The sequence below is a fragment of the Pelodiscus sinensis genome, chromosome 23 (assembly GCF_052426305.1).
Source record: "Pelodiscus sinensis isolate ZL-2025 chromosome 23, ASM5242630v1, whole genome shotgun sequence".
NCBI lineage: Eukaryota > Metazoa > Chordata > Testudines > Trionychidae > Pelodiscus > Pelodiscus sinensis.
In genome coordinates, this window is record NC_143074.1 from 20363106 (window position 1) to 20375894 (window position 12789).

The following is a 12789-nucleotide window of genomic DNA, read 5'->3' on the forward strand; positions in this document are numbered from 1 at the left end:
TATTCGGGGGGCAAAAGGGGGGAGTGCCTATGGTCTGGCTCTCTAACCATAGCATGTGGGAAGTACTGAGCTCTGTAGCCTGGTATGTAGCAGCCTAGGTATTGCCAGGCTGGATCAGCCCCCCAGGTCTGTCTGGTTCAGTGTCCCCCATGATGGTGACAGCCGCCACCGGATGCTTTGGATGCAGATGTAAGAACAGTTGTGGGATAATCCAGCACAGTCACAAGAGGGAATCAATAGTGTGAGTTCTAGTCTGAACTGTCCCTGACCAGCGCTGTGCCCCCTCCTGGGGAGAAGAATGTGGCTCTCCTCCTCTTCTTCCCCCCCCCCCTTTCACTTCTGTCCGTGCTTTCTAGTGATCCTATGCTGGATATTTGTTACTATAGCTACCTAAGGGCACACATACGCTTCTGCAAAGATAGATGCTCTGGATGTTGAGCTTCTGGCATTTGATTTAGCAGGTCTGGTAAGGACCTGCTAAATCAAACACTCAGGGCGCCCCCTGTTGACCCCAGAACGCCTCTCGGTTATGAGGAGAAAGAGGAGTCGATGGAATTTTTCCTGTTGCCCACTCGCCATGCGGCCCTCCCAGAAAAATCAGTGCAAGGTACATCGACTCCAGCTATGAGAACTGCGTTTATCTTGCATCAGTATTTCTCCGCCAGTGTAGACCTGAGGCTCTGAACAGATATAGCGGGGCCTCCCTGATTACTGACCGATGGTAAGCATGAGTCAAGTCTAGGCCTTTATTTCAGGGCAAGCACAGAAGAACCTTTCTGTGAAACTGCAGGTTAAGGTCTGCCGGTGGCCTAGGGCCAGGTGCTCCTTTCAGAATTGACTGGCTGCCCTAGCAGAGGGCTGCAAAGCAACCTTCCTCCCCTGCAAAGCTCTAAAAGACAAGCCAGGCAATGAGGGATGTGGAGGGGCACCCACAGGCTGTGCTCCCGCTTTCTCCAGGTTGGGACACTGGTCCTGGGGGGAGGAGGGGGGGGGGGCAGTGCGTCAGCTGGAATGCCTCTTGGCTTGCTCGGGTATGTCCCGAGGGCTTGTTCCTCTTGACAGATGTGAACACGGCAGGGGTAGTGAAAGGCTTTAAACCAGCTTGGCTAAGCAGGTGGGCAAACAGAGCCCTTTGAAGGAGGGAGGAGATGGTGGCTCAGCACCGCAACTCCACAATTGAGACTGCACTGTTAGTGTCCTTAGATATGGAGAGAGACCTTAGGGCCTCGGCTGTGGAGCAGGAACCCGCTGTGCTCGGTGCTGTACAAATGCCACTTGAGTCCAGGAAGGATCAGGCGATCTGAAGATGGTGGTGGAGTCTGACTCCACCTTATAGACATGGGAGCAAGCAGGGGGTCTAACGCTGAGGTAAAGTGAGCGATGGCCAAGCTGGAATAAAACCCAGGTTCCCCCCCCCCCCCTTTCTTGCAGCCCTTGGCTTTTCAGGATGGCAGCAGGTGCCTGTATTTTAAATTACCTTTCTGGGCTGCAGCCCCTATTCAAGAAGCCAAGGTCCTAGCATGCCCAAATATGTTTGCTGCTGCTCCTCTGCTATAGAACAAAGGAGGCCTCTGAAGCAGACCTCCTAAAACAGCTGCATGTTCCCCAGGTTTCCTTCCCCCTCCTGCCCGCATGCCGTGCCCTGGTCTCATTCCATCCTCCTATGACCAACTCTCTTTGGTGTCTAATACCTGAAATACCCTCTGTGCTTTGAGCACCAGCTGTGCCGGTGAACCGCCACCCTGCCTGAACACACAGGCTGTTGCGCCCCTTAGCTCCGGACATTTGCTGTCAAGCCTGGCTCGAGTTCATCTGCTGCCGCTCTGGTTTGCAGGTGAAAGAATGGTGTTCCAGCTTGGCTTACTGTGGGTGGGTTTCTCTCTCTCCCTCTCTCTGCTCCTGGCTTAGGGTTGATGGAAATCCTCCCCGATGACTGTGTTCAGATCGGCAAGAAGGAGCTGCTGTACACAGGGCCGGTGGGCCTGATCATGTACCTGGGCGGTGTCATCTTCATCAACAGGAAGAGCACAAGCAATGCCAAGACGGTGATGTCCGGAGTGGCTCAGACCATGCTGGATGAGAACGTGAGTATGGTACATGGCCAATAGAGACCAGCAGTGCCTAGCACGCTCACAGTTTTAGAGTAGAGTGATGCACATTATGGGACATAGATGTCCAGTGGATTAAGTAGAGGAGGATACTTGGAGAACTAATGTGGACTTCAGATGTCCATCCTGACTGTACCTACAACCCACAGCAACATCTTGGCTACGTCTAGACTGGCATGATTTTCCGCAAATGCTTTTAACAGAAAAGTGTTTCCATTAATAGCATTTGCTGAAAAGAGCATCTAGATTGGCACGGACGCTTTTCCACAAAAGAACTTTTTGCGGAAAAGCGTCCGTGCCAATCTAGATGCAGTTTTGCGCAAGAAAGCCCCGATCGCCATTTTCGCCATCGGTGCTTTTTTGCACAAAACAATACCGCGTTGTCTACACTGGCCCTCTTGCACAAAAGCATTTGCGCAAGAGGGCTTTTGCCTGAAAAAGGGAGCAGCATAGCATTTCTGCAAGAACACTGACAATCTTACATGAGATCGTCAGTGTTCTTGCGGAAATTCAAGCGGTCAGTGTAGACAGCTGGCAAGCTTTTTCGGAAAAACTTGCCAGTCTAGACTCAGCCCTTCTGTTCCAAGCAACTCAGAACAGGTATACAGTCTAGAGAGATTGTGTTTGGTCAGATTATGTGGGTTAATTCTACAGCAGTAAATTCCATTTGTTCAGCTGATCTCCCTGTCTTGCAGGTGAAGGTTTGGGTGTACCCAGAAGGCACGAGGAACGGGAATGGGGACTTGTTACCGTTCAAGAAAGGCGCTTTCCATCTCGCGGTACAGGCGCAGGTAAAGCTTGCTGACCTCTCAGGGCTGCCGACGACCTAAACAGGCCTTCCACCAAAAGGACTGCCACTGGCCACGTGGGAATTCTTGAATGTCACTTAGCATGCTCACGTGTATGGACCAGAGTGCCCAAGACAGTAAATGGCAGAGGGGCAGCTTTCTCACCAGGCACCCTGAAATATGAATCTCCTTGGAAGACTGCTCCTGAAACTTTTTTTGAGGCTCTTGTTCCTGTCTTGTTTGTGGAGGGCTGATCCGGCCAGCAGTAAACCTTTCTCCCTGCTGCACTATGAGCAGAACACGTTTTAGCAGCTGTACCCCTTCTGGGCTGAACACGAGGCCTCTGCAGTTTTGCACACAGCAACATGGGCACGGATGTGCTCTGAGACTTGCTGGGCTTTGATTTCTCCTCTCCCAAAGCAGACCCTCTCCCAAAGCAGACTCCTTGCTGGGCTTTGATTTCTCCTCTCCCAAAGCAGACTCCTTCACGCTGATGGGTGGCACCAGCCTATCGGCTCCCCACTCCTCTGATCTTCAGTCTCTGGGATGATTTGTGGGTGAAAAGCTGCGCAACAGCCTGGGGGAAGCCTCCTTCCCCATCTCTCATGGGTACAGCACAAGCAGCAGCAGCAGGGCCAACCTAGAGCAGGCCGGGAGAGATTTCTCCCCATAGCCCACTCAAAAGTCCCTCAAAGAGGGGCAGTGCAGCTCGAGAACCAGAGCGCTCCATGGGGCTTCAGATGCTAGTCGCAGCCCTTCCTTCTGAAATAGCTGCTGCTAAGCAGTGGAGAGCCCAGTGTCTGGCATGCTTGCGTGTTCCCAAACCCCAGTGACATACAGGAAGGAGCAGGTGATCCCACTTGGCCATTCCTGAGGTCTTGTCTGCTGACTGCTTTGTCTGCTATAGGCAAATCTCCATTAATTTAGCCATCTCCTAGAACTGGAAGGGACCTTGAAAGGTCATAGTCCAGTCCCCTGCCTTCCAGTCCCCTGCCTTCACAGCAGGACCAAGCACCATCCCTGATGAATTTTTGCCCCAAATCCCTAAATGGCCTCCACAAGGATTGAACTCCCAACCCTGGGTTTAGCAGGCCAATGCTCAAACCACTGAGCTACCCCCTCCCTAGGCTAGCCCACTGCCATCTAGACTCAGTGAGCTGACGGAAGGCATTGTTTGCTGGTGTCTTGTAGCCCCCGTCTTCCCCATGGGTGGCGGGTGAAGGCCCAGTTGGGGAAGGTGAGCACCAGACCTGCCTCTTCCACCTGAAGCCCCGCCCACCCCAGCCCAATCCTTCCCGGCCACCTGGAGAACTAGGGCTGTCATGCAGTGGCTCCAGCCCTCCCTGGTGGCTGGGGAAGCCATGCTGCTGCACTGCAGCTGGGGCGTGTAGGCAGTTTTGGGACGGCAGTGCCCATGCCCTTCCCAAACAACGTTAGCTGTGCTGATAGTAGGGTGGGGTTTTTTTGATTGACACTGCTGGGTGTACACGCCAGAGTTTTGCCACTATTGATACGTTGGCGCAGGGTGTGTGACTTGTATGCTCCTTGCCTGGGGGCCACTTAATGAATTCTGGTATGTGGTCACAGGCTGGCTCCATTCCCCCACCCTGGAAGGAGTAGGAGCGGGGCTGGGGACTAGCCTCTCCCCAGAGTTGTCCGGGACCAGAAGCTTTGAATTAAAAACCCAGCAAAGGGCTCCCGGCTCTGGCCCCTGCTGGGGTAGAGCTACAACTGAGAGCCCTTTAAATCACTGTAGCAACCCCAGGCGACTGCCAGGCAACACAGTAGTGACCGGCCCGGGAGCCGCAAGCCCTTTAAATAGCAATTTAAATGGCTCCCAGCCTCTTCACTACCACGTTGCCCGGCAGTTGCCCTGGGTTGCTGCAGCTATTTAAAAGGCTCGTGGCTCTGGCCCCTGCCTGGGTAATACCACGGCCATGAGCCATGGCCATTTAAATAGACTCCTGCTGCCTGAACCGCTGCCTGGAAATTCTGCGGCAGGCTATAAATAGGAAGTGGCCAGATGTAGTCTGGGGGCCAGATCAGTGTTAGCTGGGCTGGATCCGGCCCCCCGGACTGCATCTTGCCTGGGCCTGCCCTAGCCATTATAGCCAAGCTATTCTAGTGCTATAGAATGCTATTATAGCATTCTATTATGCTATTATAACCATGCTCCCAAGACTTTGGGCATTTTGCTTCAAATACATTTAGTCAAGTCCCAGACAGCTGTCTCCCGGCTTAGGAAGGCCTACTGACTTTGAAAGCCAAAGACCGAACTCTGTGATCTCTCATATCTGTTCTGTGTTTGCGGAAGGCATGATGGTGGTGTGTAAACAAACTTTCAAGGGACCATAATGGACTAAGGATGTTAAATAACCCTTGACCATGAACTCCGGTAGTTCCCGGCCATCAGGAGCAGCCCTAGACTAGCTGTTGGTAACTGGTGCCCTAGGTGAAACGTGTGACTGGTGCCTCCGCCTCCAAAGCCCTCTATGGCCGTTTTTCTTGGTGTCCATGGCGACCGCCTAGGTCGCCTGTATTGACTGGCCGCCACTGCCAGCCATGTCAGGCCTCCACAGCTGCTGTGGGGCTGGGCGGCAGGCCTGACCTTAAAATGACTAAAGGTTCATGTTTAACCAGCTAGGCATTTTAACATCCTGATCAGGGACAGTGAAGAAGAAAATCCTGAGATTGTAGCTGTTAACCTATTTCCAGTATATTTGCCTCCGCCTCCTTCCTATCTAATGGGCAGCTCAAACCCAGTATGACTTACCAAGCTAATTCCAGCGAACTACCACAAATAAGTCACCCGGTGACAAGTCAGTCACGATGGATTGGTGGTGACTGGCTCCATTGGCCAAGGATCCTCCATAATGTGCCAGATGTACAAATTGCTGCCTCCTCTCCATTGTTCTGTCAGGCTCCTCGGAAGTGACTGGAAACAGCGATTCCTGTTCTGAAATGTTGAACCAGTCCCAGCTGGCCTGCTCCTCGCGTGGGCTTAGAAGCCTTTACAGGGCATGTTAGAGCTGCTTCTTCACCAAGGGGGGCTTCACCAAGAAGGATTAAACGTGGCTCAGCAGGACCGTGGCTTTAGGCTTGGACTAGTCAGCAAGTGGGATACTGGGTATAGAGTGCTGGCCTGAAACCTCAGGTCTGTTCCCAGGGCTCCTCGTGATCGTAGGAAAGGCATTTGGGGCCCCACTCAAAGGGATGGGGTTGCCTAATTTCCACTGATCTCAATGGGCGTGAAGGGCCTGATACCTCACTGAACACCTGAGCCTTAATCTTGGACTCCATTTTACATACAGGCGCGGAGGGAGTAACTTTCTCCTACCCTGTGTTCTTGGCCTTGGATGGCAGGTTCATCAGGATTAAGGCTCTGCTCTGTATCTATAGAGTACCTCGTACAGTGGGGCCTCGGTGTTGGCTGGTGCCATGCTATTGTAATACAAAAATCCCTTTCTGTACTCTTTCCCCGCCTAGGTTCCAGTTATTCCCGTGGTGTATTCCTCATTCACTTCGTTCTACAATCCAGCCAAGAAGCTCTTTATATCAGGTACTGTCTAGCTTAGTCCTTTGAAACCCAGGTTGCTGCTCTGGCTGTACCTAGCGACCCCTTGTTTACGGGTGATCTGTCTCTGCTCTCCCAGCAGAAGAAAAGCCGGGCACAGGTGCTGTGACGTGTTTATCTTGTGGTGGTTGCCTGCTTACAAAGCTGTTTGTTCAGTTTCTTTGCGTCTCCCAGAGCCAGACTTTTTTTTTTTTTTTTTCCCTCCAGCAGAGCTCCTCTCAAATCCCTCAGTTGAATTTTCTTGACCATCTGGGCTGTAGGTGCCCCCAAAAGGAAGCCGAGTCCCCTTCACATACACTCTTGCACTGTGCCCCCCGCCCCCCCATCCGGTACTCAGGGCAGCATTTAGGCTACAAGGAGCACTTGGTGTTGGAACAGGACTGTGTCTGTTGACTGGCTGCTCTTTAAATGTACCCTACTGTGCATCTTTGAGGTCTTCGGATGGAGACCAGAGATCTAATTCTAGCAATTTTTGGACACGTGTAGCCTTTCAGCTCCCAAAGTGTTTTTATTTAAAAAAAAGAGTAGGTCAAAATCATCTCCATTTTACATATGGGGAAACTGAGGCACAGAGCAGAAAAGTGACTTGCCTGAGCTCACCCACTAGGCCACGGGCAGAGCCACGGAGTGGCTGTTCTTATGGCAGGCATTGTGGCCGTGTGTTGAACACGGGGCTTGGGAGATCTCGGTTCTGTGCGCCTGGTACTGCCACTAGCCTGCTGGGGTGATTTCAAGCAAGTCACTGTCCTGCTCTCTGCCTCAGTTTCCCCATCTGTATGATTGGGGTGATTTTGACCTTCATTTGTTAAAGCACTTTGAGGTCTTGGCTGGAAAGTGCTGGGTAAGAGCTAGGCTAGGGTGGTGGTGGTGTTCCCAGCCCAGAGCCACTCTTCAAGGGTCTCCCCACTGGTGGGGGCACAAGGAGAGATGTAAACACCCTGCTGCACTAGCGAATGGGCTGAGATGTGGTCCAGGACGCGCTCGCTGGCAGTGGATGCTGATGGGCCCAAGAGGAACAGATGAGCAAAGCAGCTTCCTGCTGGGCATGACCCAGTACTGTCACTGTCCTGTTTTGTCGTCCTCTGCAGCTGCTCCCTCCACAGGTGCAGGCTAGGTCCCTGGTTGGCTCTTTTTGGCTGACGCGCTCTCTCCAGGGTATCCGCATGCACCTGGCCCTGTAAGACAGAGCGCCTGACGGGCTCCGGCCTCACCTTGCAGGAGTGTTTACCAAGGCAGGAGTTTCTTTATCTGCTCAGTCAGGAGCTTTTACCATCAAAGGAGCGACTCCGCGCTCTCCCTGAAGGGCTTCCGGAGTGGGTTCAGCAGCACCTGCCGGCTGTACCCAGCCTCTGACAGTCAAGGGCACCCTGGACTCTGAAGTGGTGATTGTGACTTTCCTGGAGTGGGTGCATGGCTGCCCTCTTGGGGCCCTCTCTGCCGTTGCGTGCCACAGCCGTTCTGCAGAAAAGCCGCCGGGTATACGACCTGATGTAACAGCAGGATCTGTTAATTCTGCGCCTCCCCTCTTCCCCCCCCCCCCAAAAAAAAAAATCTTGCCCTGCACAGCAAAAGCCACCCCAGAGAACTGCACCTCCAGGCAGCCATGTGGAGGGTGGCTGGTACTTTGCTTCAGAGCCCAGGCACTCCTTAGTCATGTGTCTCTTCTTCTTCTCCCCCCCGTCCCCTCCCCAAAGGAGCAATGAGTTTGAGGTAAACATGCAGTTCCAAGGAGTGCTGACTTCTCTGAGAGCCAAGTGGCTTGGCCTCCAGTGAAGTACCTGGGCTTGATTGTGGCTTTAGTGACTGGCCTGGGCAGATCAGGTAGGCGAAAGGGTGCGTAGCGCAAGGAGCGTATGCCTAGAAACAGAGCTTGGCCGAGCACATGGAAGGCTCTTGTTTCGGACGGTGCTCTTGCTGTGTGTAAGCTCATCCCATGATCCTACCTAATACCTCCCAAGGACCGACAGATTCCAAGAGTGAGATCTTGTTCCAATTGGCTCAGTTCATTCCTAAGGGGGAGGCCGAAGATGCAGGCTTGGGCATTGAGTGTAAAAATACACAACCCTGAGTTTCATGTACTTGTATGTTGCATAGCATTGACGACTTGACGTGACACATGCCCAAGGAAATCGGCTTCATGGGATGCTATTCTCTACTTGCTTGGCTATGCGAGGGGGTTGTGCTATCCCAATCCTCTGTAGATAAGGCTTGATTAGTAACAGCTATGACAATATTACCCTGCTTTCTAAAAATGCCAGGGCCTCTAATTAGAGACTCATACAGACTCTGCCACTAGCCTCGTGGGAGCGGGGAAAGGATATTCCATTGTCTGCCCTGTGTTGCGGTTTGCAGGCATTTCCTGCAGTAGGAAGTCACAGGGGTGGGTCTTGATGCCTGCTGCCAGGAGCTGCTTGTACGCAGCCTTGTGTCATAGCGGGAAAAGATCTATCCTCGGGAATAGCTGCCACAGCTTACGGGATAGTTTGCTTAGACTGGGCTGTCGGCTCTGACCCGCTCTGCTAGGCTCAGGTGCACAGGTGTCGGAGGAGGGGTTTCTGACTGGTATTGAAGCCGTAGGATTGGTGGAGAATGGCCATCTAATGTGGACTCTCCACGGGAGATCGCACGAGCAGGTTAGACACGCCTGTTGGGGATGGTCTGGCTAAGACTTAGCCCTGCCGCGAGGGCAGGGCTCTGGACTAGAAGACTTCTCGAGGCCCCATGAAAATGCAGAGTGACATTGCATCTCCTGTTCTTAGGTAAAATCCGGGTTGAGGTGCTCCAGCCAATTGAGACCAAGGGCCTGACAGCCGAGGACGTCGCTGACCTCACGGAGAGATGCTACTGCACCATGAGAGAGACGTTTTTCAGACTGTCCGGCACAGCCAGGGAGGTGAACGGCTCAGCCCCCACCTCTCAACAATAGTCTCCCCAAAGAGCAAGGACTGAGAGGATCGGTTCCCGTTGCCAAAATATCCAAGGGGCTTCTCCCCTTCCTTTGCAGCCGGCTCAGGTGAAGCTGAACTTGCTGCTTAGGGAGCCCTTAGTTGACAAACGCCCTTTGTTGGCCCAGTTCTACTGTTGAGTGAATCGTTTGTGGGTTCTTTATCGCCCATCGGGAAGAGCGTCCACCACGCGGAGTTTGACACCTTGCCGGTGTTAGTGAAGGGTGCCTGTCTAGACGCCCGGTGCAGTGATCTCTCAGCTCTTGTGGGAGCTGCTGGGCTGGTTGGGGTTGCAGAAGACCGTGTTAAGGTCCTAGCCTCGACCCCAGTAAGCCTGTGCCAAACCACTGGATGCCAAAGACCCTATTGAGTACTACATCTCAGCCTCCAGGTAACTGAAACCCACATTCACCTTGTCCCTAGCTGCTGCCTGAAGCAGTGAGGGTCGGAGCAGGTGTCCAGGTGATGCTCTGTTAGTACATTCTCAACACTTAATGCAGGGGTCTCAGACGTGGGCCAGCTGGAGCGATGGGGCAGTCACTCCAGCCGGGCGCTGGAGAGCCTTGATTGAATGCCTAAGGCAGTAGTCTCTGCCAGTAAGTCTGGCTCAAGGCTGAAATTCCGCTTCCCAGAGCTGCCCTGCACTCCGTGTTCACAGAAGCGTCTTTCTTCCCAGCCTCTCGCCTCCCGACACAATGGGCTCCTGCCAGATCCGCTTGTTTCGGTGCGTGGGCGTGTCTTTGCGCATGCAGCATCTGGGATGTGGCTCAAAGACCAGCCGCTCACTCCTCTCCGATGCTCTTCTGATGTAATGGCCAAGTCACACGACACAGCCCAGGGTGTTCTGACCAGGAGTTCTGAGGCAGGTTGCACAGATACCAGGCCCTACCTGCTCTCCAGAGTGAACTCCCCCTCCTACCTTCCCCCCTCCCCCGGTACTTTTAGCACTCTGCAGCCTAAGGCTTGCTATGGGCAGGTTTCTACGCTCACTGCCTTCAGGTTCAGGTGGGCTTTCTGGGGCTTGTTGTTTTAGACACTGCCCCTTCATGAAGTCAAGTTTCCATGTCCACTGAGTGGACAAGCTCCATGTGGGGTCATTTAGGGATGGGTGGTGGGGAAACCTGATATGGCATTAGGGTAAAACCAATCAAGACACTTAACATGATGGCTGCCGCAATGCACTTTGTGGGGACGTTATCTCAAAACCAAATTTTTTTTTTTGGGGGGGGGAGGGGAGAATACACTTATGCCAAGAGCGGCGCTAAATTACAAGGATGAGACACCCACAAAGATGGGGACCCATCTCTTTTCATTCCCAGTTTTGCAATACTGCCTGTACCCCTGACTTGTGCTCCACCCGATGGCCGGCTTTTAGCCTGGTGCCAGGTATGGCAGGCTGAAGAACAGGTAGATGAGGCATATCCTCGGTATTTGTTGCAACATTTTCAGTGCTCCCACATGCTGGTTAAAATACTTTAATCTGGGCTTTATACCTAGACTCGCTCTTGCTTCCTAAGGGTTTTATTGGGCTGTTTGAAATGCTGCACTTCTGAAGCATTGACCAAAAGACCATGCCTGCCATGCAAATCTGTCCTGAAACGTTAGCCTTACTAGGACAGTGCGTTTCCATTGTGAAAGCCGTGATGTTGGAGATGTAAAATGGGCTACGTGGGGGAGGTGGGTGATGACCCTGCATCAAGGTTTCTATCCATCTGAATTGGCCAGCTGAGAAACAGCACCTAGAGGGATTCCCACTGAATCGCTGACAGATGGGTGTGAAGGGCTCCTGGTAACTGAGTTTTAGACTCTCCTCACCCAGCCATAGAACTGTAGCACCCCTATCTCTGCTGTTACTCCAGTTGAGGTTTGTTCCCTGGGGGAGCACGTGTTGGCCATGGGAACTCCCACAGACTTGCGTAGAGGCCTTGTGGGAATGCTCCCTCAAGCTCCAAAGGCAGAATGTCTCTTCTTGTAATGTGCAGGGCATCTTCCCCCAGCCCCCTCCTCAGCAAGTGGCAGTGGAGACGTTCCTGTCTCAATTGCTGAATGGCCTGTGTTTCCATAAAAGAACACCCACGTCTAATGCATAAAGCACTAATGCAGAACAGGGAGGACCCAGATAGAGGGTGTTGGGGGTAGGCAGCGCCACTTGGCCAGGGGTAGTGCTGGGATGACCAATGAATAGTTGAGTATCTGTCTTGTACAGTCCAGACCTCAGTTCTGAAAGCAAGCCACCCTTCTGCTTTTCCTTGCTGGTCTGATGGCTGTTCAGAATGGTGCTTTGTCTTCCCTTCTTAGGGAAGGAAAAAAATGGCTGTATAATTAAGGCCAAGTTCTTGTGGCGTTTGCCTGAGTCCTGCCCAGAGAGTCCTGTCTAGGGTGAGCAGCTGGGCTGGGAAGGTGACTGCACGGGGTGGATAATCTTTCTTCAGCCAAAGATGACTCTGTATCAGATGTATAAAGTGTAATTCTGCTATGAACACGGTGGGAAAAGGGGATGAGTGTACACAAAGGCCGTTGTCCATTCAGTTTTTTAAAACCATGTATATTTGATCAGATGTACACTTTTATAAAGCAGTTATTTAAATAAAAAGCCTTGTGTGAAGTGGTTTTGTTTTTGTTTTTTTTAAACCGGGTTGAGTTGATTTTATTACCTGAGCCCCAGTCTACGCCAGGGAGTTCTTTCAGACAGTGTCCACACTACCAAGCCAGTTTCAAAATAATGGGCTGGTCATTTCAAAATCTGCACTCTGGTGTGGTTTTTTTCTTTTTTTTTTAAATAAGGAATATGCTAATTTTGAAAGTGTTAGTGTGGATGGGCCTGTTTTGAAATAACTATGTTAAAACATGGTACTCTGGGGCAGATAACCTGCAGGTTATGCAAAGTTTTACAGCCCCCGCCCCACACAGGCTATAGTGTGTGTGTGTGTGTGTGTGTGTGTGTGTGTGTGTGTGTGTGTGTGTGTGTGTGTGTGTGTGTGTGTGTGTGTGTGTGTGTGTGTGTGTCGCAACTGTCACAGGAAGGGACCAAGCAGGCAGAGCAGAGGGGGATGAGAATTCAGGGAAGAGGTAATCAGCTGTGGGGAGGGAGAGGAGATTCCCCTGCTGTAGAAATACCCAGCAACCTTTCTTCCCTCTGTTGCATCTGTCTGAATGTGGCTGGCTTTCTGTGACGTGGCTTTAAGGATACGGCTTTAAGGACACAGCTCCTTTGCTCAGCTTTGGCTGCCTGGGGCAGACAGCTCACCCCAGGGGAGTGCACAGCACAGGCAGAAGGCAGCTGGGGAAGGTTGGAGAAGGTGTGAGGGGTAAGCCCAGTCACCTTCCCTTCCCATGCAGTGTGGGGCAGACTCACCCCAGGGGAGCCAGCCTGT

At 52.4% G+C, this 12789-nt stretch overlaps 1 protein-coding gene across 1 annotated transcript in view; it reads left to right on the top strand.

Annotated features, from left to right (window-relative positions):
* AGPAT2 (1-acylglycerol-3-phosphate O-acyltransferase 2) overlaps positions 1 to 12028 on the top strand; it is a 29653-nt gene extending 17625 nt beyond the window's left edge. The window contains exons 3-6 of the mRNA XM_075905348.2: positions 1909 to 2084; positions 2804 to 2899; positions 6383 to 6455; positions 9230 to 12028. Coding sequence (XP_075761463.2) covers positions 1909 to 2084; positions 2804 to 2899; positions 6383 to 6455; positions 9230 to 9396 — 512 coding nt within the window. The 3' untranslated portion in view covers positions 9397 to 12028. The remainder of the gene's footprint in view (positions 1 to 1908; positions 2085 to 2803; positions 2900 to 6382; positions 6456 to 9229) is intronic.
* Positions 12029 to 12789: the final 761 nt, after the last annotated feature.